The 27,650-nt window shown below is 35.7% G+C and overlaps 1 protein-coding gene across 1 annotated transcript in view; it reads right to left on the bottom strand.

Moving 5' to 3' along the window:
• LOC146709718 (inter-alpha-trypsin inhibitor heavy chain H3-like) overlaps positions 1-27,650 on the bottom strand; it is a 65,981-nt gene that overhangs the window by 21,295 nt on the left and 17,036 nt on the right. The window contains exons 13-15 of the mRNA XM_085456801.1: positions 27,314-27,540; positions 25,533-25,589; positions 25,188-25,244 (exon numbers count right to left, since the gene is read on the bottom strand). Coding sequence (XP_085312927.1) covers positions 25,188-25,244; positions 25,533-25,589; positions 27,314-27,540 — 341 coding nt within the window. The remainder of the gene's footprint in view (positions 1-25,187; positions 25,245-25,532; positions 25,590-27,313; positions 27,541-27,650) is intronic.

Below are 27,650 nucleotides of genomic sequence, written 5' to 3'. Positions count from 1 at the left end.
ACGAAGACAAGACATTCAACTATTCAACTTGTATTTATCTTTTCAATATCTATTATACTTTTTCTTCAGTTCCAGTTTAAGTTTCATGATGTTTTTTCACCCGTTTCAGAGTTTATAATGGGTGTGTATGGGACGGAATGTTGGGGCTAGAGTGAGGCAGCTCAACTGCTAGAGTGAGAGGAGCAACAAAATTAATCTTAAAATCTTTTTTAAAACTGCTGCTGTGTCCGCAGCGTTTGCTCTACAGGTATGATTTTACCCTCAAAACGTAGCCATGGCTGTCCTCTTTCATCCAATGTGTTTACTATTGTACTAGGTGTTATGGTTCTTTCATAAATGTCACCAATGCACAGCCTCCTCCCTCCAACTCTTCCATAGACTCTAATGTTAAAATGGCTCAGAAGGTTCGTTTGAAAATCAGAAGAGCATGGTGTCTTTACACTGTCACCACGTCCATATAATAAGCTCCACAGGCATGAAAACTGAGAATTAGGTAGACTAGACATTGCTGTCGCTCACGGTGAAAGAATTTTGTCAATACGACTTTTACTTTTCATTTGGGAGCGATTTGTTTCGGCCTGACTTTTCTGTTCATTTTAAGCAGCAAAAGTGAGGCGCATGTCTGTGTACGTGTGTATGGAGCCATTGGGTGCGGTCACTATAGCAACCAGGCTCACACCTGCCTGCTTAACGAGCTCTGCCTGCCACTCTGCCAAGATTCATATTAAACACTTCTCTTTCAACTGCTGCTGTGTCCACAGTGTTACAGCCATCATTTTACCCTCAAATTGTCGCCATTATTGTTCTCTTTCCAACACCGTGTCTTTCAAAGCTCAGGCATTTAAATTTTTTAAACTGTGTGGATCAAAGTGGAGGGATCACATTTTAGTCATTCAGTGATTCAAAGAATATGACCTTTTAATATTCATTCAGATGTTTTCTGACTCTAAATGTTCTTTTCTCATTTCTTAGGGTTTTCTAATTTACATTTAAAACATTTTCAGTTTTTTTCCAACTCCTCCTTCTGTGTAACCTTCAGCTTTTAGCAGTTCAGCACCTTTGTTTTCAGGTTAAATTCGTTTTTTTTTTGGTTTTTTTTTTTTATCTCATTCAATATTTTTAACTCAAAATTCAGCAATTAATTCATTTCAGTGCATACATTCAGATTCAAGCATTCACACTGCAGTTTCTTCAGAAAATGCACTTTCTAGTTATATTTTATTTTTCCGTACGTTTTTTGAAAGCCTACTCCTTCAAAACCGTTCAACTTAGAAAAACCATTCAAACATCGTTAGATTCCTATTATTTTGGACAACATTGCTTCTATTTTTCTCATTTTTAACATTTATATTTTTAATTTTATTCAACTTTATTCAACAAAAATTTCCCATGTATTTCAATGGGGAGACCCTTCAAATTCTCATTCAACTTACTCATTTTTAAACTCTTACTACTTCAACATACGTTCACATAGAGCCACCATTCAAACTTTAAAACGAAGACAAGACATTCAACTATTCAACTTGTATTTATCTTTTCAATATCTATTATACTTTTTCTTCAGTTCCAGTTTAAGTTTCATGATGTTTTTTCACCCGTTTCAGAGTTTATAATGGGTGTGTATGGGACGGAATGTTGGGGCTAGAGTGAGGCAGCTCAACTGCTAGAGTGAGAGGAGCAAAAAAATTAATCTTAAAATCTTTTTTTAAACTGCTGCTGTGTCCTCAGCGTTTGCTCTACAGGTATGATTTTACCCTCAAAACGTAGCCATGGCTGTCCTCTTTCATCCAATGTGTTTACTATTGTCCTAGGTGTTACGGTTCTTTCATAAATGTCACCAATGCACAGCCTCCTCCTTCCAACTCTTCCATAGACTCTAATGTTAAAATGGCTCAGAAGGTTCGTTTGAAAATCAGAAGAGCATGGTGTCTTTCCACTGTCACCACGTCCATATAATAAGCTCCACAGGCATGAAAACTGAGAATTAGGTAGACTAGACATTGCTGTCGCTCACGGTGAAAGAATTTTGTCAATACGACTTTTACTTTTCATTTGGGAACGATTTGTTTCGGCCTGACTTTTCTGTTCATTTTAAGCAGCAAAAGTGAGGCGCATGTCTGTGTACGTGTGTATGGAGCCATTGGGTGCGGTCACTATAGCAACCAGGCTCACACCTGCCTGCTTAACGAGCTCTCTCTCTCACTCTGCCAAGATTCATCTTAAGCACTTCTCTTTCAACTGCTGCTGTGTCCACAGTGTTACAGCCATCATTTTACCCTCAAAACGTCGCCATCGTTGTTCTCTTTCCAACATCTTGTCTTTCAAAGCTCAGAGATGTAAACTTTTTAAACTGTGTGGATCCAAGTGGAGGGATCACATTTTAGTCATTCAGTGATTCAAAGAATATGACCTTTTAATATTCTTTCAGATGTTTTCTGACTCTAAATGTTCTTTTCTCATTTCTTAGGGTTTTCTAATTTACATTTAAAACATTTTCAGTTTTTTCCAACTTCTTCTTCTGTGTAACCTTCAGCTTTTAGCAGTTCAGCACCTTTGTTTTCAGGTTAAATTTGATTTTTTGATTTTTTTTTATTTCATTCAATATTTTTAACTCAAAATTCAGCAATTAATTCATTTCAGTGCATACATTCAGATTCAAGCATTCACACTGCAGTTTCTTCAGAAAATGCACTTTCTAGTTAGTGTGAATGCTTGAAAAGCATTCACAGTATTGTTCTTCTAATCTTTATTATTATTAGTGTGAATGCTTGAAAAGCATTCACAGTATTGTTATTCTAATCTTTATTGTGTGGATGCTTTAAGCATCCACACTATTGAGTTCCTGTTTCTCTTTATTCTTTATTATTGTGTGGATGCTTTAAGCATCCACACTATTGAGTTCCTGTTTCTCTTTATTCTTTATTATTATTATTATTATTATTATTCTAGTTGCTTCCGTACACTTTTCGCCGTTAAACTACTTCCACAATTTTCAGCCGATTTTCACCGTTCAAATTTTAAACTATTCTGCTATTTTTGCTCTTTCCTGCTACGATTTTTGCTATTTTTAACTATTATACTTTTTAAAATATTCCACTTTTTTCCTTTAATTTGTCCCATTGAAATGAATGGGAAACTTCAGCAATTCTGCTAAAATTTGCTTGTTTTTGAAACTTAACTACTTCCTCATATTTTCACCTAGAACAACCATTCAAACTTTAAAATGTTCACAAATTATTGGGCTATTCAGGTATGATTCAGCTTTTTCAAATCTTTTACTGTTTTACTTTTATGCCTCTTAAAGTTTTGAGTTGCAAAATTGTGATTTTTCACAAAATACATGTGTTGTTATGGTTGCTATGCTCTTGGCTTCCAGTGTGCCACTGAAGGTTTTGCAATTTTCACTTCATGTCCGAACAACTTCCTGCTACTTGCTCAATTTTCACTCAACTTCCACAAATTATACATCAAAACGTAGGTATTTTTGCTGGCTTTCAGAAAATGTCACCATCATTGTTGTGGGATTTATAGAATTTTTGCAAATCTCCTCAGACTAACACAAGGTCAGAAAACTCTCCATATAAAGTGAATGGAGAGCTTGTTCAAAATCACCGCTGGATTTCTGTAATGAGAGGCATATTCGAATCGTCATATCTCCTTAACGAAGCAAAGTTAAGACATGAGGCTTGTCCCCGAATATCTTCAGACACCCCTGACGCTCACAATTCAAGAATTTCTTTCTCACCTATTACCGTTCTGAAATGAGTTGGACTTGTTTGAGGGTAGGAAATTCGTCCTTCGCTCAGATTTCTTCAGATTTCAAACTGTGGAAATGAACCACTTTTTTCTCTCGTCATAACTTTTTGTTGGATTTCCACAGAGACCTGAAAATTTCCATGATTGTTCACCAAAGCCTGCTGTCTCTTACGGTGAAAGAATGATATCGATACTCCAAATAGATTTCGAGTTAGAAAGCGTTGTTTGAGGGCAAGTCAAGGCAGTTTTTGCTTCGCTCTACTCAGTTATGGTGCATTACAAGTCAAATATCTTTAATAATTCATATTTTAATGATAAATTGTAAACACTGGAAGATTCCCCCATCTCTTCTGAACAAAACGGTGTAAGAATGACCGCTCTAGCCCCTACGGTTTGGAAATTATGGTCATTTGTTTGAGGGGAGTCCTCACTATGAGAAATAGGCTGCAATAATCCTGTGCCTCTCTGTGCTGCGTGTGTAAAAAGAGGCACATGTTTTGGCGGGAAAAAGTACACAGGCTCTCTGATTGGTGGATTCAAATTCAGCAGCTCCCAGGCTGACCTAGAAACTTACTTCTCTCTCCCTGTGCATTTTTTTGCTGATTTTTTCATTTAACAAGTATATTTGAGGGACCCTCAGCATGTTCAGCATTTTTTCAGCTGTCCATTTTGCTTTTCCAATTTTTCTGTTTAACTTATTACTATTGTGCTAAATAATACTATTTCTGCTATTTTATAAGATTTGTGCCTAATATAGTATTTCTGCTAAATTACAATATTTCTGCTTTTTATACTATTTGTGCTAAAACATAGTATTTCTACTAAATATAGTATTTATGCTTAATCATCCTATTTCTGCTTTTTATAGGATTTGTGCTTAATATAGTATTTCTGCTAAATTATAGTATTTCTGCTTTTTATAGTATTTGTGCTAAAACATAGTATTTCTACTAAATGTAGTATTTATGCTTAATCATAGTATTTCTATATATTTCTGCCAGGTCCCCAGGCAGCCAATCCTCTGTGAGGACTGAGAAATTCAAATTTTCAAATCAGGGCCTGCACGGCTTCCCAGCCAATCATATATGTGTCCTGAGGCATTCAAATTTGCATATTGGGGCCTTCATGGCTTCTAAGCCAGCCAATCATATCTGAGGGCTGAGGAATTCAAATCCACAAATCAGGGCCTGCACAGCTTCCCAGCCAGCCAATCATGTATGTGGGCTCCAGGTATTCAAATTTGCATATTGGGGAATTCGTGGCTTCTAAGTCAACAAGTCATCCATGTCATATATCTCTAAAAATTCATATTTTAATGATAAATTGTCAACACTTGAAGATTCCCCCATCTCTTCTGAACAAAACGGTGTAAGAATGACCGCTCTAGCCCCTATGGTTAGGAAATTATGGTCATTTGTTTGAGGGGAATCCTCACTATGTGAAATAAACTGAAAGAAGCAGGTCTATGTCTCTGTGCTGCGTGTGTAAAAAGATGCACCTGTTTTGGCGGGAAAACGTAAACAGCCTCTCTGATTGGTGGATTCAAATTCAGCAGCTCCCAGGCTGACCTAGAAACTTAGTCCTCTCTCCCTGTGTGTGTGTGTGTGTGTGTGTGTGTGTGTTTAGTGGGAGAGAGAGGACCCTGCCCTTATTTGACAGCATGTCATTGTAGGATTAAAATTGAACATAGTTAGACTGGTTGACTGGATTAGAGCCTGTGTTTGTGTGTCCCTCTGTGCATTTGTGTTTCAATAAGTTATTACTATTCTGCTAAATCATAGTATTTCTGGTACTTTTCGGTACTTGTGCTAAATACAGTATTTCTGCTAAATTATAGTATTTCTGCTTTTTATAGGATTTGTGCCTAACATAGTATTTCTGCTAAATTATAGTATTTCTGCTTTTTATACTATTTGTTCTAAATTATAGTATTTCTGCTTTTTATAGGATTTGTGCTTAATATAGTATTTCTGCTAAATTATAGTATTTCTGCTTTTTATAGGATTTATGCCTAATATAGTATTTCTGCTAAATTATAGTATTTCTGCTTTTTATAGGATTTGTGCCTAACATAGTATTTCTGCTAAATTATAGTATTTCTGCTTTTTATAGGATTTGTGCCTAACATAGTATTTCTGCTAAATTATAGTATTTCTGCTTTTTATACTATTTGTTCTAAATTATAGTATTTCTGCTTTTTATAGGATTTGTGCTTAATATAGTATTTCTGCTAAATTATAGTTTTTCTTCTTTTTATAATATTTGTGTTAAAACATAGTATTTCTACTAAATGTAGTATTTATGCTTAATAATAGTATTTCTATATATTTCTGCCAGGTCCCCAGGCAGCCAATCCTCTGTGAGGACTGAGAAATTCAAATTTTCAAATCAGGGCCTGCACAGTTTCCCAGCCAATCAAATAAGTGTCCTGAGGCATTCAAATTTGCATATTGGGGCCTTCGTGGCTTCTAAGCCAGCCAATCATATCTGAGGGCTGAGGAATTCAAATCCACAAATCAGGGCCTGCACGGCTTCCCAGCCAGCCAATCACATATGTGGTCTCAGGCATTCAAATTTGCATATTGGGGAATTCGTGGCTTCTAAGTCAACAAGTCATCCATGTCATATATCTCTAAAAATTCATATTTTAATATTAAATTGTCAACACTTGAAGATTCCCCCATCTCTTCTGAACAAAACGGTGTAAGAATGACCGTTCTAGCCCCTACGGTTAGGAAATTACGGTCATTTGTTTGAGGGGAGTCGTCACTATGAGAAATAGACTGCAAAAATCCTGTGTCTCTCTGTGCTGCGTGTGTAAACAGATGCACCTGTTTTGGTGGGGAAAAGTGCACAGCCTCTCTGATTGGTGGATTCAAATTCACCAGCTCCCAGGCTGACCTAGAAACTTACTTCTCTCTCCCTGTGTGTGTGTGTGTGTGTGTGTGTGTGTGTGTGTGTGTGTGTGTGACAGAGAGATAGAGAGAGAGAGAGAGAGAGAGAGAGAGAGAGAGAAAGGCTTTTAATGGGATGATCTCATTCTAAGATTCAAATTCAATATATTTAGACTGGTTGACTGAATTGGATCTTGTGTGTGGGTCTCTCTGTGCATGTGTGTTTCCTCATGTGTACATATTTGTGATTGTGTGGCTGTAATAAATTTTTTTGCAGATTTTTGTCATTTAACAAGTATATTTGAGGGACCCTCAGCATGTTCAGCATTTTTTCAGCTGTCCATTTTGCTTTTCCAATTTTTCTGTTTAACTTATTACTATTGTGCTAAATCATACTATTTCTGCTTTTATAGGATTTGTGCTTAATATAGTATTTCTGCTAAATGTAGTATTTATGCTTAATCATACTATTTCTGCTTTTCATAGTATTTGTGCTTAATATAGTATTTCTGCTAAATTTAGTATTTCTGATTAATTATAGTTTTTCTACTAAATCATAGTACAGTATTTCTGCTTTTTATGGGATTTGTGCTAAAACAAAGTATTTCTACTAAATGTAGTATTTGTGCTTAATCATACCATTTCTGCTTTTTATAGGATTTGTGCTTAATATAGTATTTCTGCTAAATTATAGTATTTCTGCCAAATTATAATATTTGTGCTAAAACATAGTCTCAATTTAAAATTACAATATTCATAGTTCATCACAGTGTCTCTGGTAAATCACAATATTTCTGCTCTGTTGTACTATTTTTCTAAATCATAGTGTTTCTGTAATGTTTAAGTATTTTTGGCTAAATATATTCTTTCTGTTATCTTATACTATTTCTCCTAAATTCTTGTATTTTTGAGAAGTTATCATGTTTCTGGTAAGTTACAATATTTCTGCTAAATTCTGCTATGCTATTGTATTTCTGCCAAGTATTATGTTTCCTCTAAGATATTGCAGTTCTGCTAAGTTATTCCATTTTAGCAAACTTCTTTTGCTTCTGCAAAGTTTTTACAATTTCTGCAACTTTTCAGTTTTTTCAGCTACTTTTTGCATACAGCTTCAGCTTTAAGCATCCACACTGCATTTTCGCAGGAAATGCAAATTTTTCTAGTTATTATTCTAGTTGCTTCCGTACACTTTTCGCCGTTAAACTACTTCCACAATTTTCAGCCGATTTTCACCGTTCAAATTTTAAACTATTCTGCTATTTTTGCTAATTCCTGCTACGATTTTTGCTATTTTTAACTATTATACTTTTTAAAATATTAAGCTTTTTTCCTTTAATTTGTCCCATTGAAATGAATGGGAAACTTCTGCAATTCTACTAAATTTTGCTTGTTTTTGAAACTTAACTACTTCCTCATATTTTCACCTAGAACAACCATTCAAATTTTAAAATGTTCACAAATTATTGGGCTATTCAGGTATGATTCAGCTTTTTCAAATCTTCTATTGTTTTACTTTTATGCTTCTTAAAGTTTTGAGTTGCAAAATTGTGATTTTTCACAAAATACATGCGTTGTTATGGTTGCTATGCTCTTGGCTTCCAGTGTGCCACTGAAGGTTTTGCAATTTTCACTTCATGTCCGAACAACTTCTTGCTACTTGCTCAATTTTCACTCAACTTCCACAAATTATACATCAAAACGTAGGTATTTTTGCTGGCTTTCAGAAAATGTCACTATCATTGTTGTGGGATTTATAGAATTTTTGCAAATCTCCTCAGACCAACACAAGGTCTCAAAACTCTCCATATAAAGTCAATGGAGAGCTTGTTCAAAATCATCGCTGGATTTCTGTAATGAGAGGCATATTCGAATCGTCATATCTCCTTAACGAAGCGACTTTAAGACATGAGGCTTGTCCCCGAATATCTTCAGACACCCCTGACGCTCACAATTCAAGAATTTCTTTCTCACCTATTACCGTTCTGAAATGAGTTGGACTTGTTTGAGGGTAGGAAATTCGTCCTTCGCTCAGATTTCTTCAGATTTAAAACTCTGGAAATGAACCACTTTTTTCTCTCGTCATAACTTTTTTTTGGATTTCCACAGAGACCTGAAAATTTCCATGACTGTTCACCAAAGCCTGCTGTCTCTTACGGTGAAAGAATGATATCGATACTCCAAATAGATTTCGAGTTACAAAGCGTTGTTTGAGGGCAAGTCAAGGCAGTTTTTGCTTCGCTCTACTCAGTTATGGTGCATTAGAAGTCAAATATCTTTAATAATTCATATTTTAATGATAAATTGTAAACACTGGAAGATTCCCCCATCTCTTCTGAACAAAACGGTGTAAGAATGACCGCTCTAGCCCCTACGGTTTAGAAATTATGGTCATTTGTTTGAGGCGAGTCCTCACTATGAGAAATAGGCTGCAATAATCCTGTGCCTCTCTCTGCTGCGTGTGTAAAAAGATGCACCTGTTTTGGCGGGAAAAAGTACACAAGCTCTCTGATTGGTGGATTCAAATTCAGCAGCTCCCAGGCTGACCTAGAAACTTACTTCTCTCTCCCTGTGCATTTTTTTGCTGATTTTTTCATTTAACAAGTATATTTGAGGGACCCTCAGCATGTTCAGCATTTTTTCAGCTGTCCATTTTGCTTTTCCAATTTTTCTGTTTAACTTATTACTATTGTGGTAAATCATACTGTTTCTGCTATTTTACAAGATTTGTGCTTAATATAGTATTTCTGCTTTTTATAGAATTTGTGCTTAATATAGTATTTCTGCTTTTTATAGGATTTGTGCTTAATATAGTATTTCTGCTAAATTATAGTATTTCTGCTTTTTATAGTATTTGTGCTAAAACATAGTATTTCTACTAAATGTAGTATTTATGCTTAATCATAGTATTTCTATATATTTCTGCCAGGTCCCCAGGCAGCCAATCCTCTGTGAGGACTTAGACATTCAAATTTTCAAATCAGGGCCTGCACGGTTTCCCAGCCAATCATATATGTGTCCTGAGGCATTCAAATTTGCATATTGGGGCCTGCACGGCTTCCAAGCCAGCCAATCATATATGTGGCCTCAGGCATTCAAATTTGCATATTGGGGGAATTCGTGGCTTCTAAGTCAACAAGTCATCCATGTCGTATATCTCTAAAAATTCACATTTTAATGATAAATTGTTAACACTGGAAGATTCCCCCATCTCTTCTGAACAAAACGGTGTAAGAATGACCGCTCTAGCCCCTACGGTTTAGAAATTATGGTCATTTGTTTGAGGGGAGTCCTCACTATGAGAAATAGGCTGCAATAATCCTGTGCCTCTCTCTGCTGCGTGTGTAAAAAGATGCACCTGTTTTGGCGGGAAAAAGTACACAGGCTCTCTGATTGGTGGATTCAAATTCAGCAGCTCCCAGGCTGACCTAGAAACTTACTTCTCTCTCCCTGTGCATTTTTTTGCTGATTTTTTCATTTAACAAGTATATTTGAGGGACCCTCAGCATGTTCAGCATTTTTTCAGCTATCCATTTTGCTTTTCCAATTTTTCTGTTTAACTTATTACTATTGTGCTAAATAATACTATTTCTGCTATTTTATAAGATTTGTGCCTAATATAGTATTTCTGCTAAATTACAATATTTCTGCTTTTTATACTATTTGTGCTAAAACATAGTATTTCTACTAAATGTAGTATTTATGCTTAATCATGCTATTTCTGCTTTTTATAGGATTTGTGCCTAATATAGTATTTCTGCTTTTTATAGGATTTTTGCTCAAACATAGTATTTCTACTAAATGTAGTGTTTATGCTTAATCATCCTATTTCTGCTTTTTATAGGATTTGTGCTTAATATAGTATTTCTGCTAAATTATAGTATTTCTGCTTTTTATACTATTTGTGCTAAAACATAGTATTTCTACTAAATGTAGTATTTATGCTTAATCATGCTATTTCTGCTTTTTATGGGATTTTTGCCTAATATAGTATTTCTGCTTTTTATAGGATTTTTGCTCAAACATAGTATTTCTACTAAATGTAGTGTTTATGCTTAATCATCCTATTTCTGCTTTTTATAGGATTTGTGCTTAATATAGTATTTCTGCTAAATTATAGTATTTCTGCTTTTTATAGTATTTGTGCTAAAACATAGTATTTCTACTAAATGTAGTATTTATGCTTAATCATAGTATTTCTATATATTTCTGCCAGGTCCCCAGGCAGCCAATCCTCTGTGAGGACTGAGAAATTCAAATTTTCAAATCAGGGCCTGCACGGCTTCCCAGCCAATCATATATGTGTCCTGAGGCATTCAAATTTGCATATTGGGGCCTTCATGGCTTCTAAGCCAGCCAATCATATCTGAGGGCTGAGGAATTCAAATCCACAAATCAGGGCCTGCACAGCTTCCCAGCCAGCCAATCATGTATGTGGGCTCCAGGTATTCAAATTTGCATATTGGGGAATTCGTGGCTTCTAAGTCAACAAGTCATCCATGTCATATATCTCTAAAAATTCATATTTTAATGATAAATTGTCAACACTTGAAGATTCCCCCATCTCTTCTGAACAAAACGGTGTAAGAATGACCGCTCTAGCCCCTATGGTTAGGAAATTATGGTCATTTGTTTGAGGGGAATCCTCACTATGTGAAATAAACTGAAAGAAGCAGGTCTATGTCTCTGTGCTGCGTGTGTAAAAAGATGCACCTGTTTTGGCGGGAAAACGTAAACAGCCTCTCTGATTGGTGGATTCAAATTCAGCAGCTCCCAGGCTGACCTATAAACTTAGTCCTCTCTCCCTGTGTGTGTGTGTGTGTGTGTGTGTGTGTGTGTGTGTGTGTGTGTGTGTTTAGTGGGAGAGAGAGGACCCTGCCCTTATTTGACAGCATGTCATTGTAGGATTTAAATTGAACATAGTTAGACTGGTTGACTGGATTAGAGCCTGTGTTTGTGTGTCCCTCTGTGCATTTGTGTTTCAATAAGTTATTACTATTCTGCTAAATCATAGTATTTCTGGTACTTTTCGGTACTTGTGCTAAATACAATATTTCTGCTAAATCATACTATTTCTGCTTTTCATAGGATTTATGCCTAATATAGTATTTCTGCTAAATTATAGTATTTCTGCTTTTTATAGGATTTGTGCCTAACATAGTATTTCTGCTAAATTATAGTATTTCTGCTTTTTATAGGATTTGTGCTTAATATAGTATTTCTGCTAAATTATAGTTTTTCTTCTTTTTATAATATTTGTGCTAAAACATAGTATTTCTACTAAATGTAGTATTTATGCTTAATAATAGTATTTCTATATATTTCTGCCAGGTCCCCAGGCAGCCAATCCTCTGTGAGGACTGAGACATTCAAATTTTCAAATCAGGACCTGCACAGTTTCCCAGCCAATCAAATAAGTGTCCTGAGGCATTCAAATTTGCATATTGGGGCCTTCGTGGCTTCTAAGCCAGCCAATCATATCTGAGGGCTGAGGAATTCAAATCCACAAATCAGGGCCTGCACGGCTTCCCAGCCAGCCAATCACATATGTGGTCTCAGGCATTCAAATTTGCATATTGGGGAATTCGTGGCTTCTAAGTCAACAAGTCATCCATGTCATATATCTCTAAAAATTCATATTTTAATATTAAATTGTCAACACTTGAAGATTCCCCCATCTCTTCTGAACAAAACGGTGTAAGAATGACCGTTCTAGCCCCTACGGTTAGGAAATTACGGTCATTTGTTTGAGGGGAGTCGTCACTATGAGAAATAGACTGCAAAAATCCTGTGCCTCTCTGTGCTGCTGCGTGTGTAAACAGATGCACCTGTTTTGGTGGGGAAAAGTGCACAGCCTCTCTGATTGGTGGATTCAAATTCACCAGCTCCCAGGCTGACCTAGAAACTTACTTCTCTCTCCCTGTGTGTGTGTGTGTGTGTGTGTGTGTGTGTGTGTGTGTGTGTGTGTGTGTGTGTGTGACAGAGAGAGAGAGAGAGAGAGAGAGAGAGAGAGAGAGGCTTTTAATGGGATGATCTCATTCTAAGATTTAAATTCAATATATTTAGACTGGTTGACTGAATTGGATCTTGTGTGTGGGTCTCTCTGTGCATGTGTGTTTCCTCATGTGTACATATTTGTGATTGTGTGGCTGTAATAAATTTTTTTGCAGATTTTTGTCATTTAACAAGTATATTTGAGGGACCCTCAGCATGTTCAGCATTTTTTCAGCTGTCCATTTTGCTTTTCCAATTTTTCTGTTTAACTTATTACTATTGTGCTAAATCACACTATTTCTGCTATTTTATAAGATTTGTGCTTAATATAGTATTTCTGCTTTTATAGGATTTGTGCTTAATATAGTATTTCTGCTAAATGTAGTATTTATGCTTAATCATACTATTTTTGCTTTTCATAGTATTTGTGCTTAATATAGTATTTCTGCTAAATTTAGTATTTCTGATTAATTATAGTTTTTCTACTAAATCATAGTACAGTATTTCTGCTTTTTATGGGATTTGTGCTAAAACAAAGTATTTCTACTAAATGTAGTATTTGTGCTTAATCATACCATTTCTGCTTTTTATAGGATTTGTGCTTAATATAGTATTTCTGCTAAATTATAGTATTTCTGCCAAATTATAATATTTGTGCTAAAACATAGTCTCAATTTAAAATTACAATATTCATAGTTCATCACAGTGTCTCTGGTAAATCACAATATTTCTGCTCTGTTGTACTATTTTTCTAAATCATAGTGTTTCTGTAATGTTTAAGTATTTTTGGCTAAATATATTCTTTCTGTTATCTTATACTATTTCTCCTAAATTCTTGTATTTTTGAGAAGTTATCATGTTTCTGGTAAGTTACAATATTTCTGCTGAATTCTGCTATGCTATTGTATTTCTGCCAAGTATTATGTTTCCTCTAAGATATTGCAGTTCTGCTAAGTTATTCCATTTTAGCAAACTTCTTTTGCTTCTGCAAAGTTTTTACAATTTCTGCAACTTTTCAGCTTTTTCAGCTACTTTTTGCATACAGCTTCAGCTTTAAGCATCCACACTGCATTTTCGCAGGAAATGCAAATTTTTCTAGTTAGTGTGAATGCTTGAAAAGCATTCACAGTATTGTTCTTCTAATCTTTATTCTATTTTATTCTGTATTCCGTACGTTTTTTGTACTCCTACTCCTTCAAAACCGTTCAACTTAGAAAAACCATTCAAACACCATTAGATTCCTCTTCTTTTGGACATGACTGCTTCTATTTTTCTCATTTTTAACATTTATATTTTTAATTTTATTCAACTTTATTCAACAAAAATTTCCCAAAATTTCCCATGTATTTCAATGGGGAGACCCTTCAAATTCTCATTCAACTTACTCATTTTTAAACTCTTACTACTTCAACATACGTTCACATAGAGCCACCATTCAAACTTTAAAACGAAGACAAGACATTCAACTATTCAACTTGTATTTATCTTTTCAATATCTATTATACTTTTTCTTCAGTTCCAGTTTAAGTTTCATGATGTTTTTTCACCCGTTTCAAAATTTATAATTGGTGTGTATGGGACGGAATGTTGGGGCTAGAGTGAGACAGCTCAACTGCTAGAGTGAGAGGAGCAAAAAAATTAATCTTAAAATCTTTTTTAAAACTGCTGCTGTGTCCGCAGCGTTTGCTCTACAGGTATGATTTTACCCTCAAAACGTAGCCATGGCTGTCCTCTTTCATCCAATGTGTTTACTATTGTCCTAGGTGTTACGGTTCTTTCATAAATGTCACCAATGCACAGCCTCCTCCCTCCAACTCTTCCATAGACTCTAATGTTAAAATGGCTCAGAAGGTTCGTTTGAAAATCAGAAGAGCATGGTGTCTTTACACTGTCACCACGTCCATATAATAAACTCCACAGGCATGAAAACTGAGAATTTGGTAGACTAGACATGGCTGTCGCTCACGGTGAAAGAATTTTGTCAGTACGACTTTTACTTTTCATTTGGGAACGATTTGTTTCGGCCTGACTTTTCTGTTCATTTTAAGCAGCAAAAGTGAGGCGCATGTCTGTGTACGTGTGTATGGAGCCATTGGGTGCGGTCACTATAGCAACCAGGCTCACACCTGCCTGCTTAACGAGCTCTCTCTCACTCTGCCAAGATTCATCTTAAACACTTCTCTTTCAACTGCTGCTGTGTCCACAGTGTTAAAGCCATCATTTTACCCTCAAAACGTCGCCATCGTTGTTCTCTTTCCAACATCTTGTCTTTCAAAGCTCAGACATTTAAACTTTTTAAACTGTGTGGATCCAAGTGGAGGGATCACATTTTAGTCATTCAGTGATTCAAAGAATATGACCTTTTAATATTCTTTCAGATGTTTTCTGACTCTAAATGTTCTTTTCTCATTTCTTAGGTTTTTCTAATTTACAATTAAAACATTTTCAGCTTTTTTCCAACTTCTTCTTCTGTGTAACCTTCAGCTTTTAGCAGTTCAGCACTTTTGTTTTCAGGTTAAATTCGGGTTGTTTTTTTTTTATCTCATTCAAAATTTTTAACTTAAATTCAGTAATTATTTCATTTCAATGCATACATTCAGATTCAAGCATTCACACTGCAGTTTCTTCAGAAAATGCACTTTCTAGTTAGTGTGAATGCTTGAAAAGCATTCACAGTATTGTTCTTCTAATCTTTATTATTATTCCATTTTTTTATTATTATTATCTATTCCGTACGTTTTTTGAAAGCCTACTCCTTCAAAACCGTTCAACTTAGAAAAACCATTCAAACACCGTTAGATTCCTATTCTTTTGGACAACACTGCTTCTATTTTTCATATTTTTAACATTTATATTTTTAATTTTATTCAACTTTATTCAACAAAAATTTATAATGTATTTCAATGGGGAGACCCTTCAAATTCTCATTCAACTTACTCATTTTTAAACTCTTACTACTTCCACATACATTGACATAGAGCCACCATTCAAACTTTAAAACGAAGACAAGACATTCAACTATTCAACTTGTATTTATCTTTTCAATATCTATTATACTTTTTCTTCAGTTCCAGTTTAAGTTTCATGATGTTTTTTCACCCGTTTCAGAGTTTATAATGGGTGTGTATGGGACGGAATGTTGGGGCTAGAGTGAGAGAGCTCAACTGCTAGAGTGACAGGAGCAAAAAAATTAATCTTAAAATCTTTTTTAAAACTGCTGCTGTGTCCACAGCGTTTGCTCTACAGCCACCATTTTACCCTCAAAACGTAGCCATCGCTGTCCTCTTTCATCCAATGTGTTTACTATTGTCCTAGGTGTTATGGTTCTTTCATAAATGTCACCAATGCACAGCCTCCTCCCTCCAACTCTTCCATAGACTCTAATGTTAAAATGGCTCAGAAGGTTCTTTTGAAAATCAGAAGAGCATGGTGTCTTTCCACTGTCACCACGTCCATACAATAAACTCCACAGGCATGAAAACTGAGAATTCAGTAGACTAGACATTGCTGTCGCTCACGGTGAAAGAATTTTGTCAATACGACTTGTACTTTTCATATGGGAAAGATTTGTTTCGGCCTGACTTTTCTGTTCATTTTAAGCAGCAAAAGTGAGGCGCATGTCTGTGTACGTGTGTATGGAGCCCTTGGGTGCGGTCACTATAGCAACCAGGCTCACACCTGCCTGCTTAACGAGCTCTCTCTCTCTCTCTGCCAAGATTCATCTTAAACACTTCTCTTTCAACTGCTGCTGTGTCCACAGTGTTAAAGCCATCATTTTACCCTCAAAACGTCGCCATCGTTGTTCTTTTTCCAACATCTTGTCTTTCAAAGCTCAGAGATGTAAACTTTTTAAACTGTGTGGGTCCAAGTGGAGGGATCACATTTTAGTCATTCAGTGATTCAAAGAATATGACCTTTTAATATTCATTCAGATGTTTTCTGACTTCTTTTTCTTTTCTCATTTCTTAGGGTTTTCTAATTTACATTTAAAACATTTTCAGTTTTTTTCCAACTCCTTCTTCTGTGTAACCTTCAGCTTTTAGCAGTTCAGCACCTTTGTTTTCAGGTTAAATTCGTGTTTTTTTTTTGTTTTTTTTTTAATCTCATTCAATATTTTTAACTCAAAATTCAGCAATTAATTCATTTCAGTGCATACATTCAGATTCAAGCATTCACACTGCAGTTTCTTCAGAAAATGCACTTTCTAGTTATTATTAGTGTGAATGCTTGAAAAGCATTCACAGTATTGTTCTTCGAATCTTTATTATTATATATTCCGTACGTTTTTTGGCATCTAACTCCTTCAAAACCGTTCAACTTAGAAAAACCATTCAAACATCATTAGATTCCTATTCTTTTGGACATGACTGCTTCTACTTTTCTCATTTTTAACATTTATATTTTTAATTTTATTCAACTTTATTCAACAAAAATTTCCCATGTATTTCAATGGGGAGACCCTTCAAATTCTCATTCAACTTACTCATTTTTAAACTCTTACTACTTCCACATACATTGACATAGAGCCACCATTCAAACTTTAAAACGAAGACAAGACATTCAACTATTCAACTTGTATTTATCTTTTCAATATCTATTATACTTTTTCTTCAGTTCCAGTTTAAGTTTCATGATGTTTTTTCACCCGTTTCAAAATTTATAATGGGTGTGTATGGGACGGAATGTTGGGGGTAGAGTGAGACAGCTCAACTGCTAGAGTGAGAGGAGCAAAAAAATTAATCTTAAAATATTTTTTAAAACTGCTGCTGTGTCCGCAGCGTTTGCTCTACAGGTATGATTTTACCCTCAAAACGTAGCCATGGCTGTCCTCTTTCATCCAATGTGTTTACTATTGTACTAGGTGTTATGGTTCTTTCATAAATGTCACCAATGCACAGCCTCCTCCCTCCAACTCTTCCATAGACTCTAATGTTAAAATGGCTCAGAAGGTTCGTTTGAAAATCAGAAGAGCATGGTGTCTTTCCACTGTCACCACGTCCATATAATAAACTCCACAGGCATGAAAACTGAGAATTCAGTAGACTAGAAGCTGCTGTCGCTCACGGTGAAAGAATTTTTTCAATGCGACTTTTACTTTTCATTTGGGAACGATTTGTTTCGGCCTGACTTTTCTGTTCATTTTAAGCAGCAAAAGTGAGGCGCATGTCTGTGTACGTGTGTATGGAGCCTTTGGGTGCGGTCACTATAGCAACCAGGCTCACACCTGCCTGCTTAACGAGCTCTGCCTGCCACTGTACCAAGATTCATCTTAAGCACTTCTCTTTCAACTGCTGCTGTGTCCACAGTGTTACAGCCATCATTTTACCCTCAAATTGTCGCCATTATTGTTCTCTTTCCAACACCGTATCTTTCAAAGCTCAGGCATTTAAACTTTTTAAACTGTGTGGATCAAAGTGGAGGGATCACATTTGAGTCATTCAGTGATTCAAAGAATATGACCTTTTAATATTCATTCAGATGTTTTCTGACTCTAAATGTTCTTTTCTCATTTCTTAGGGTTTTCTAATTTACATTTAAAACATTTTCAGTTTTTTTCCAACTCCTTCTTCTGTGTAACCTTCAGCTTTTAGCAGTTCAGCACCTTTGTTTTCAGGTTAAATTCGGGTTTTTTTTGGTTTTTTTTAATCTCATTCAATATTTTTAACTCAAAATTCAGCAATTAATTCATTTCAGTGCATACATTCAGATTCAAGCATTCACACTGCAGTTTCTTCAGAAAATGCACTTTCTAGTTAGTGTGAATGCTTGAAAAGCATTCACAGTATTGTTGTTGTAATCTTTATTATTATTATTATATTTTATTCTGTATTCCGTACGTTTTTTGTAATCCTACTCCTTCAAAACCGTTCAACTTAGAAAAACCATTCCAACACCGTTAGATTCCTATTCTTTTGGACAACACTGCTTCCATTTTTCATATTTTTAACATTTATATTTTTAATTTTATTCAACTTTATTCAACAAAAATTTATAATGTATTTCAATGGGGAGACCCTTCAAATCCTCATTCAACTTACTCATTTTTAAACTCTTACTACTTCCACATACATTGACATAGAGCCACCATTCAAACTTTAAAACGAAGACAAGACATTCAACTATTCAACTTGCATTTATCTTTTCAATATCTATTATACTTTTTCTTCAGTTCCAGTTTAAGTTTCATGATGTTTTTTCACCCGTTTCAGAGTTTATAATGGGTGTGTATGGGACGGAATGTTGGGGCTAGAGTGAGACAGCTCAACTGCTAGAGTGAGAGGAGCAAAAAAATTCATCTTAAAATCTTTTTTAAAACTGCTGCTGTGTCCACAGCGTTTGCTCTACAGCCGCCATTTTACCCTCAAAACGTAGCCATGGCTGTCCTCTTTCATCCAATGTGTTTACTATTGTCCTAGGTGTTATGGTTCTTTCATAAATGTCACCAATGCACAGCCTCCTCCCTCCAACTCTTCCATAGACTCTAATGTTAAAATGGCTCAGAAGGTTCGTTTGAAAATCAGAAGAGCATGGTGTCTTTCCACTGTCACCACGTCCATATAATAAGCTCCACAGGCATGAAAACTGAGAATTAGGTAGACTAGACATTGCTGTCGCTCACGGTGAAAGAATTTTGTCAATACGACTTTTACTTTTCATTTGGGAGCGATTTGTTTCGGCCTGACTTTTCTGTTCATTTTAAGCAGCAAAAGTGAGGCGCATGTCTGTGTACGTGTGTATGGAGCCGTTGGGTGCAGTCACTATAGCAACCAGGCTCACACCTGCCTGCTTAACGAGCTCTGCCTGCCACTGTGCCAAGATTCATCTTAAGCACTTCTCTTTCAACTGCTGCTGTGTCCACAGTGTTACAGCCATCATTTTACCCTCAAAACGTTGCCATCGTTGTTCTTTTTCCAACATCTTGTCTTTCAAAGCTCAGAGATGTAAACTTTTTAAACTGTGTGGGTCCAAGTGGAGGGATCACATTTTAGTCATTCAGTGATTCAAAGAATATGACCTTTTAATATTCTTTCAGATGTTTTCTGACTCTAAATGTTCTTTTCTCATTTCTTAGGTTTTTCTAATTTACAATTAAAACATTTTCAGCTTTTTTTCCAACTTCTTCTTCTGTGTAACCTTCAGCTTTTAGCAGTTCAGCACTTTTGTTTTCAGGTTAAATTCGGGTTTTTTTTTTTTATCTCATTCAAGATTTTTAACTTAAATTCAGTAATTAATTCATTTCAGTGCATACATTCAGATTCAAGCATTCACACTGCAGTTTCTTCAGAAAATGCACTTTCTAGTTAGTGTGAATGCTTGAAAAGCATTCACAGTATTGTTATTCTAATCTTTATTATTAGTGTGAATGCTTGAAAAGCATTCACAGTATTGTTATTCTAATCTTTATTATTATTATTATTATTATATTTTATTTTTCCGTACGTTTTTTATAAGCCTACTCCTTCAAAACCGTTCAACTTAGAAAAACCATTCAAACACCGTTAGATTCCTATTCTTTTGGACAACACTGCTTCTATTTTTCATATTTTTAACATTTATATTTTTAATTTTATTCAACTTTATTCAACAAAAATTTATAATGTATTTCAATGGGGAGACCCTTCAAATCCTCATTCAACTTACTCATTTTTAAACTCTTACTACTTCCACATACATTGACATAGAGCCACCATTCAAACTTTAAAACGAAGACAAGACATTCAACTATTCAACTTGTATTTATCTTTTCAATATCTTTTATACTTTTTCTTCAGTTCCAGTTTAAGTTTCATGATGTTTTTTCACCCGTTTCAGAGTTTATAATGGGTGTGTATGGGACGGAATGTTGGGGCTAGAGTGAGGCAGCTCAACTGCTAGAGTGAGAGGAGCAAAAAAATTAATCTTAAAATCTTTTTTAAAACTGCTGCTGTGTCCGCAGCGTTTGCTCTACAGGTATGATTTTACCCTCAAAACGTAGCCATGGCTGTCCTCTTTCATCCAATGTGTTTACTATTGTACTAGGTGTTATGGTTCTTTCATAAATGTCACCAATGCACAGCCTCCTCCCTCCAACTCTTCCATAGACTCTAATGTTAAAATGGCTCAGAAGGTTCGTTTGAAAATCAGAAGAGCATGGTGTCTTTCCACTGTCACCACGTCCATATAATAAGCTCCACAGGCATGAAAACTGAGAATTAGGTAGACTAGACATTGCTGTCGCTCACGGTGAAAGAATTTTGTCAATACGACTTTTACTTTTCATTTGGGAGCGATTTGTTTCGGCCTGACTTTTCTGTTCATTTTAAGCAGCAAAAGTGAGGCGCATGTCTGTGTACGTGTGTATGGAGCCATTGGGTGCGGTCACTATAGCAACCAGGCTCACACCTGCCTGCTTAACGAGCTCTGCCTGCCACTGTGCCAAGATTCATCTTAAGCACTTCTCTTTCAACTGCTGCTGTGTCCACAGTGTTACAGCCATCATTTTACCCTCAAATTGTCGCCATTATTGTTCTCTTTCCAACACCGTATCTTTCAAAGCTCAGGCATTTAAACTTTTTAAACTGTGTGGATCAAAGTGGAGGGATCACATTTGAGTCATTCAGTGATTCAAAGAATATGACCTTTTAATATTCATTCAGATGTTTTCTGACTCTAAATGTTCTTTTCTCATTTCTTAGGTTTTTCTAATTTACAATTAAAACATTTTCAGCTTTTTTCCAACTTCTTCTTCTGTGTAACCTTCAGCTTTTAGCAGTTCAGCACTTTTGTTTTCAGGTTAAATTCGGGTTTTTTTTTTAATCTCATTCAAAATTTTTAACTTAAATTCAGTAATTATTTCATTTCAATGCATACATTCAGATTCAAGCATTCACACTGCAGTTTCTTCAGAAAATGCACTTTCTAGTTATTATTATTATTATATTTTATTTTTCCGTACGTTTTTTATAAGGCTACTCCTTCAAAACCGTTCAACTTAGAAAAACCATTCAAACACCGTTAGATTCCTATTCTTTTGGACAACACTGCTTCTATTTTTCATATTTTTAACATTTATATTTTTAATTTTATTCAACTTTATTCAACAAAAATTTATAATGTATTTCAATGGGGAGACCCTTCAAATCCTCATTCAACTTACTCATTTTTAAACTCTTACTACTTCCACATACATTGACATAGAGCCACCATTCAAACTTTAAAACGAAGACAAGACATTCAACTATTCAACTTGTATTTATCTTTTCAATATCTTTTATACTTTTTCTTCAGTTCCAGTTTAAGTTTCATGATGTTTTTTCACCCGTTTCAGAGTTTATAATGGGTGTGTATGGGACGGAATGTTGGGGCTAGAGTGAGGCAGCTCAACTGCTAGAGTGAGAGGAGCAAAAAAATTAATCTTAAAATCTTTTTTAAAACTGCTGCTGTGTCCGCAGCGTTTGCTCTACAGGTATGATTTTACCCTCAAAACGTAGCCATGGCTGTCCTCTTTCATCCAATGTGTTTACTATTGTACTAGGTGTTATGGTTCTTTCATAAATGTCACCAATGCACAGCCTCCTCCCTCCAACTCTTCCATAGACTCTAATGTTAAAATGGCTCAGAAGGTTCGTTTGAAAATCAGAAGAGCATGGTGTCTTTCCACTGTCACCACGTCCATATAATAAGCTCCACAGGCATGAAAACTGAGAATTAGGTAGACTAGACATTGCTGTCGCTCACGGTGAAAGAATTTTGTCAATACGACTTTTACTTTTCATTTGGGAGCGATTTGTTTCGGCCTGACTTTTCTGTTCATTTTAAGCAGCAAAAGTGAGGCGCATGTCTGTGTACGTGTGTATGGAGCCATTGGGTGCGGTCACTATAGCAACCAGGCTCACACCTGCCTGCTTAACGAGCTCTGCCTGCCACTGTGCCAAGATTCATCTTAAGCACTTCTCTTTCAACTGCTGCTGTGTCCACAGTGTTACAGCCATCATTTTACCCTCAAATTGTCGCCATTATTGTTCTCTTTCCAACACCGTATCTTTCAAAGCTCAGGCATTTAAACTTTTTAAACTGTGTGGATCAAAGTGGAGGGATCACATTTGAGTCATTCAGTGATTCAAAGAATATGACCTTTTAATATTCATTCAGATGTTTTCTGACTCTAAATGTTCTTTTCTCATTTCTTAGGGTTTTCTAATTTACATTTAAAACATTTTCAGTTTTTTTTCCAACTCCTTCTTCTGTGCAACCTTCAGCTTTTAGCAGTTCAGCACCTTTGTTTTCAGGTTAAATTCTTTTTTTTTTTGTTTTTTTTTATCTCATTCAATATTTTTAACTCAAAATTCAGCAATTAATTCATTTCAGTGCATACATTCAGATTCAAGCATTCACACTGCAGTTTCTTCAGAAAATGCACTTTCTAGTTCTATTTTATTATTATCTATTCCGTACGTTTTTTGTAATCTATCTCCTTCAAAACCGTTCAACTTAGAAAAACCATTCAAACACCATTAGATTCCTATTCTTTTGGACATGACTGCTTCTACTTTTCTCATTTTTAACATTTATATTTTTAATTTTATTCAACAAAAATTTCCCAAAATTTCCCATGTATTTCAATGGGGAGACCCTTCAAATCCTCATTCAACTTACTCATTTTTAAACTCTTACTACTTCCACATACGTTGACATAGAGCCACCATTCAAACTTTAAAACGAAGACAAGACATTCAACTATTCAACTTGTATTTATCTTTTCAATATCTATTATACTTTTTCTTCAGTTCCAGTTTAAGTTTCATGATGTTTTTTCACCCGTTTCAGAGTTTATAATGGGTGTGTATGGGACGGAATGTTGGGGCTAGAGTGAGGCAGCTCAACTGCTAGAGTGAGAGGAGCAAAAAAATTAATCTTAAAATCTTTTTTAAAACTGCTGCTGTGTCCGCAGCGTTTGCTCTACAGGTATGATTTTACCCTCAAAACGTAGCCATGGCTGTCCTCTTTCATCCAATGTGTTTACTATTGTCCTAGGTGTTATGGTTCTTTCATAAATGTCACCAATGCACAGCCTCCTCCCTCCAACTCTTCCATAGACTCTAATGTTAAAATGGCTCAGAAGGTTCGTTTGAAAATCAGAAGAGCATGGTGTTTTTACACTGTCACCACGTCCATATAATAAGCTCCACAGGCATGAAAACTGAGAATTAGGTAGACTAGACATTGCTGTCGCTCACGGTGAAAGAATTTTGTCAATACGACTTTTACTTTTCATTTGGGAGCGATTTGTTTCGGCCTGACTTTTCTGTTCATTTTAAGCAGCAAAAGTGAGGTGCATGTCTGTGTGCGTGTGTATGGAGCCATTGGGTGCGGTCACTATAGCAACTAGGCTCACACCTGCCTGCTTAACGAGCTCTGCCTGCCACTGTACCAAGATTCATCTTAAACACTTCTCTTTCAACTGCTGCTGTGTCCACAGTGTTAAAGCCATCATTTTACCCTCAAAACGTCGCCATCGTTGTTCTTTTTCCAACATCTTGTCTTTCAAAGCTCAGAGATGTAAACTTTTTAAACTGTGTGGGTCCAAGTGGAGGGATCACATTTTAGTCATTCAGTGATTCAAAGAATATGACCTTTTAATATTCTTTCAGATGTTTTCTGACTCTAAATGTTCTTTTCTCATTTCTTAGGGTTTTCTAATTTACAATTAAAACATTTTCAGCTTTTTTCCAACTTCTTCTTCTGTGTAACCTTCAGCTTTTAGCAGTTCAGCACTTTTGTTTTCAGGTTAAATTCGGGTTTTTTTTTTAATCTCATTCAAGATTTTTTACTTAAATTCAGTAATTAATTCATTTCAGTGCATACATTCAGATTCAAGCATTCACACTGCAGTTTCTTCAGAAAATGCACTTTCTAGTTAATTTAATACTGTTCATATGTATATAGTGCTGCAAAACGGTTTCTTTTCCTACATGTCTGCACTGAGAAGGAGATGCTCTGTATCTCATTGTGCATGTGTACAGTGACAATAAAAAGCATTGTATTCTATTCTATTACCCCACAAATGCAAAACCTGATAGTACATATGAATTCATATAAAAGCTTTGAATGCTTCACTAGAAGAACAGATGTTAGGAAACCCAGTAAAATTACGCATTAAAACTGTGCACACAGGTTTTTTTGGGTAATTACCAATACTGTTAATCTAAAAATAAACAGTAACATATAAGAAGGAAATATCTGTTTTTATTATATACTTTTGTATGTTTTTGTAAGAGTACATTTGAAAATTCAGGGATAATATTAATGATTATATTTTAGCATTAACAATATGCTTAGGCTGCTGCCCCCGCGACCCGGCCCCGGACAAAGCGGATGAAAATGGATGGATGGATGGATGGCATTAACAATATGATTTTGATTAAATAGCTTGTATATACTGTTGGATTAATTATTCCACCCCCCCCAAAAAAATACAAAATTGGTAGTTACCAATACTGTTAATCTAAAGCAGCAGTTACATAAACCTTGCATTGGGTGATCTAATAAATTTGTTAAGCACTTCACCTGCTCCAGGATGTCCACTCTCTCCTCTCCCTCCTCTGGGGGTGTGCTGTTGCATGACTAAAAATAAACAGTAACATATAAGAAGGAAATATCTGTTTTTATGAAATACTATTTTTTGTAAAAGAGTACATTTGAAAATTCAGGGATAATATTAATGAATATATTTTAGCATTAACAATATGATTTTGATTAAATAGCTTGTATATACTGTTGGATTAATTATTCCACCCCCCCCCCCCCCCCAAAAAAAATAAAAAAATTGGTAGTTACCAATACTGTTAATCTAAAGCAGCAGTTACATAAACCTTGCATTGGGTGATCTAATAAATTTGTTAAGCACTTCACCTGCTCCAGGATGTCCACTCTCTCCTCTCTCTCCTCTGGGGGTGTGCTGTTGCATGACTAAAAAGAAACAGTAACATATAAGAAGGAAATATCTGTTTTTATTATATACTTTTGTATGTTTTTGTAAGAGTACATTTGAAAATTCAGGGATAATATTAATGATTATATTTTAGCATTGACAATATGATTTTAATTAAACAGCTTGCACATACTGGTGTATTAATTATTCCAATAAACAGATTTGTTTTGGTAGTTACCAATACTGTTAATTTTATGGTAGCAATTACATGAACCTTGCATCAGGTGATGGTCTATTACATTTGTTAAGCACTGTACCTCGACCAGAGAATCCTTTTTCAGGTGAATTCTGTACATTACGTGACTTAAATAAGAATAGACAATCGGACTTCTACCGGATTGCAGAAGTTGGAACAGTTTGTTGCCAGGATGGGACGGGTCCTTCAGTATCTGCGCTGCTCTAGTCCGTCATCTCCTGGTTGCATTTATACCCTAGTGGAGGTCCCTTAAGAGGACTATTAATCATGTGACTCATCACATGAGCCAAAGTGTGAAAAAGGCATGGGTCATTATCACAAGAGGTTTTTGGGTTAAACCACTGTGGGACCTTGCTTCACCTGATGCTAGATGTAAGTGGGGCGTGAGCTGGGAAGGGATCTCAAAGCTGGTTTGTAGGTGGCAGACAGTTGGTGTTGTAAGCAACCCCCTCTGTTCAAAGATGGTCATTCACAGTAGACATAAATAGCTTCTTTTACTCCTCTTTCAGATTATCTGTCTTCTGTTTCCAAAATGTGAACATTGCCATCCTTGACAGAGTGACCTTTGACCTTTAGATCCAGTTGTACAGCCAAGTCTTGTCCCGTCAAGATGGCTCTTCTATGTCATGTGTTTATAGTATGGCTGTTTGGATTCTGTGATGTAGAGGTGTGGCTGGGTCTGAAGTGGACTGGGATGTCATGCTTGGTGAAAATTCTCATTTGGTTCTAGAACTCAATACGTTTCTCAGATGAAAGGTGAAACATCTTCAAGAAACTTAAAGAAGTCCATTAACTTAGATTCCAAGCTCCTTAGACTACCATGACCTGGATGGCTGAGAACCTACCCCATTAGCCTTTTGCAGGTAGTTGTAAAAATTTACCATAGTCTCCGATAGTATTACAGGTACATTATCCCATTAATAAACTGAAAAAAATAAATAAAAACATTCTGAAAGGTCTTCAATTTAGAAGTATCCTTAGAGGTTTTAAGGTTCTAAGCCTGATCAGAAATGGCCCCAGTGGAAGGGTGGCTGTTTTATGAAAGGGAAACAGAGAGGCACACAACCATTCACACTGACATTCACACCTATGGACAGTTTAAGTTTAAAATAATCAGTTAATCCAACCCTGCCAACTGCCTTGGACTGTGGGAGGAACCTGGAGAGGACTAGGGCTGCCACAAACGATTATTTTGATAATCGACTAGTCACCAATTATTTTTTCGATTAGTCGACTAATCAGATCATACATCCATTGGACATAAAACGTACAGCTTATTGCACCAGCATGCATCTGCTCTTATATAACTATCATTAGCTTACAGCTTTAAATGTTTAAGGTATGTGCTAAATAAAAATAAAGACAAGATGATAGTCAGGGCATGGCAGTTTGATGCATATGTTTTTTTTCCCCCCTTAACTTGACAATGACATTAGTCTGGGGGCTAAAAGTAGAGATTATGAAACATTTCATTTATTTCAGTCTTTTTGTGTTTGTGATACTCACCAGATGAACGGCGACTACTAGGAGCCAAATATTGTCTTGACTTCCCTACACGGGGCTGCCATCTCTGTGGTGTTTCACCTTCCTTTGGTTTATGAAGCACATCTGTGTTCTCTCCTGGAGGCTTTGTGACCACCATAGATGTGAGAGGAGTCACAAAACTGTACTTCAGTGACAGCTCCAAAGCCTCCTTCTTTACTTTCTCTTTCTCCGGTCCAGATAACTGAAGTCTGTGTCACAATATATTAAATAAATATGATGGTTGACTTACAAGTGGAATATGATTAAATCATTTGTTTTTTAATTGATCAATTGAATTTGAAAATATCCCCAGCTAGTC

The sequence above is a fragment of the Copadichromis virginalis genome, linkage group LG5 (assembly GCF_057382275.1).
Source record: "Copadichromis virginalis isolate Kocher_CV1m ecotype Utaka linkage group LG5, C_Virginalis_male_GT1.1, whole genome shotgun sequence".
NCBI lineage: Eukaryota > Metazoa > Chordata > Actinopteri > Cichliformes > Cichlidae > Copadichromis > Copadichromis virginalis.
This window is presented reverse-complemented; position numbering and strand designations above follow the sequence as displayed.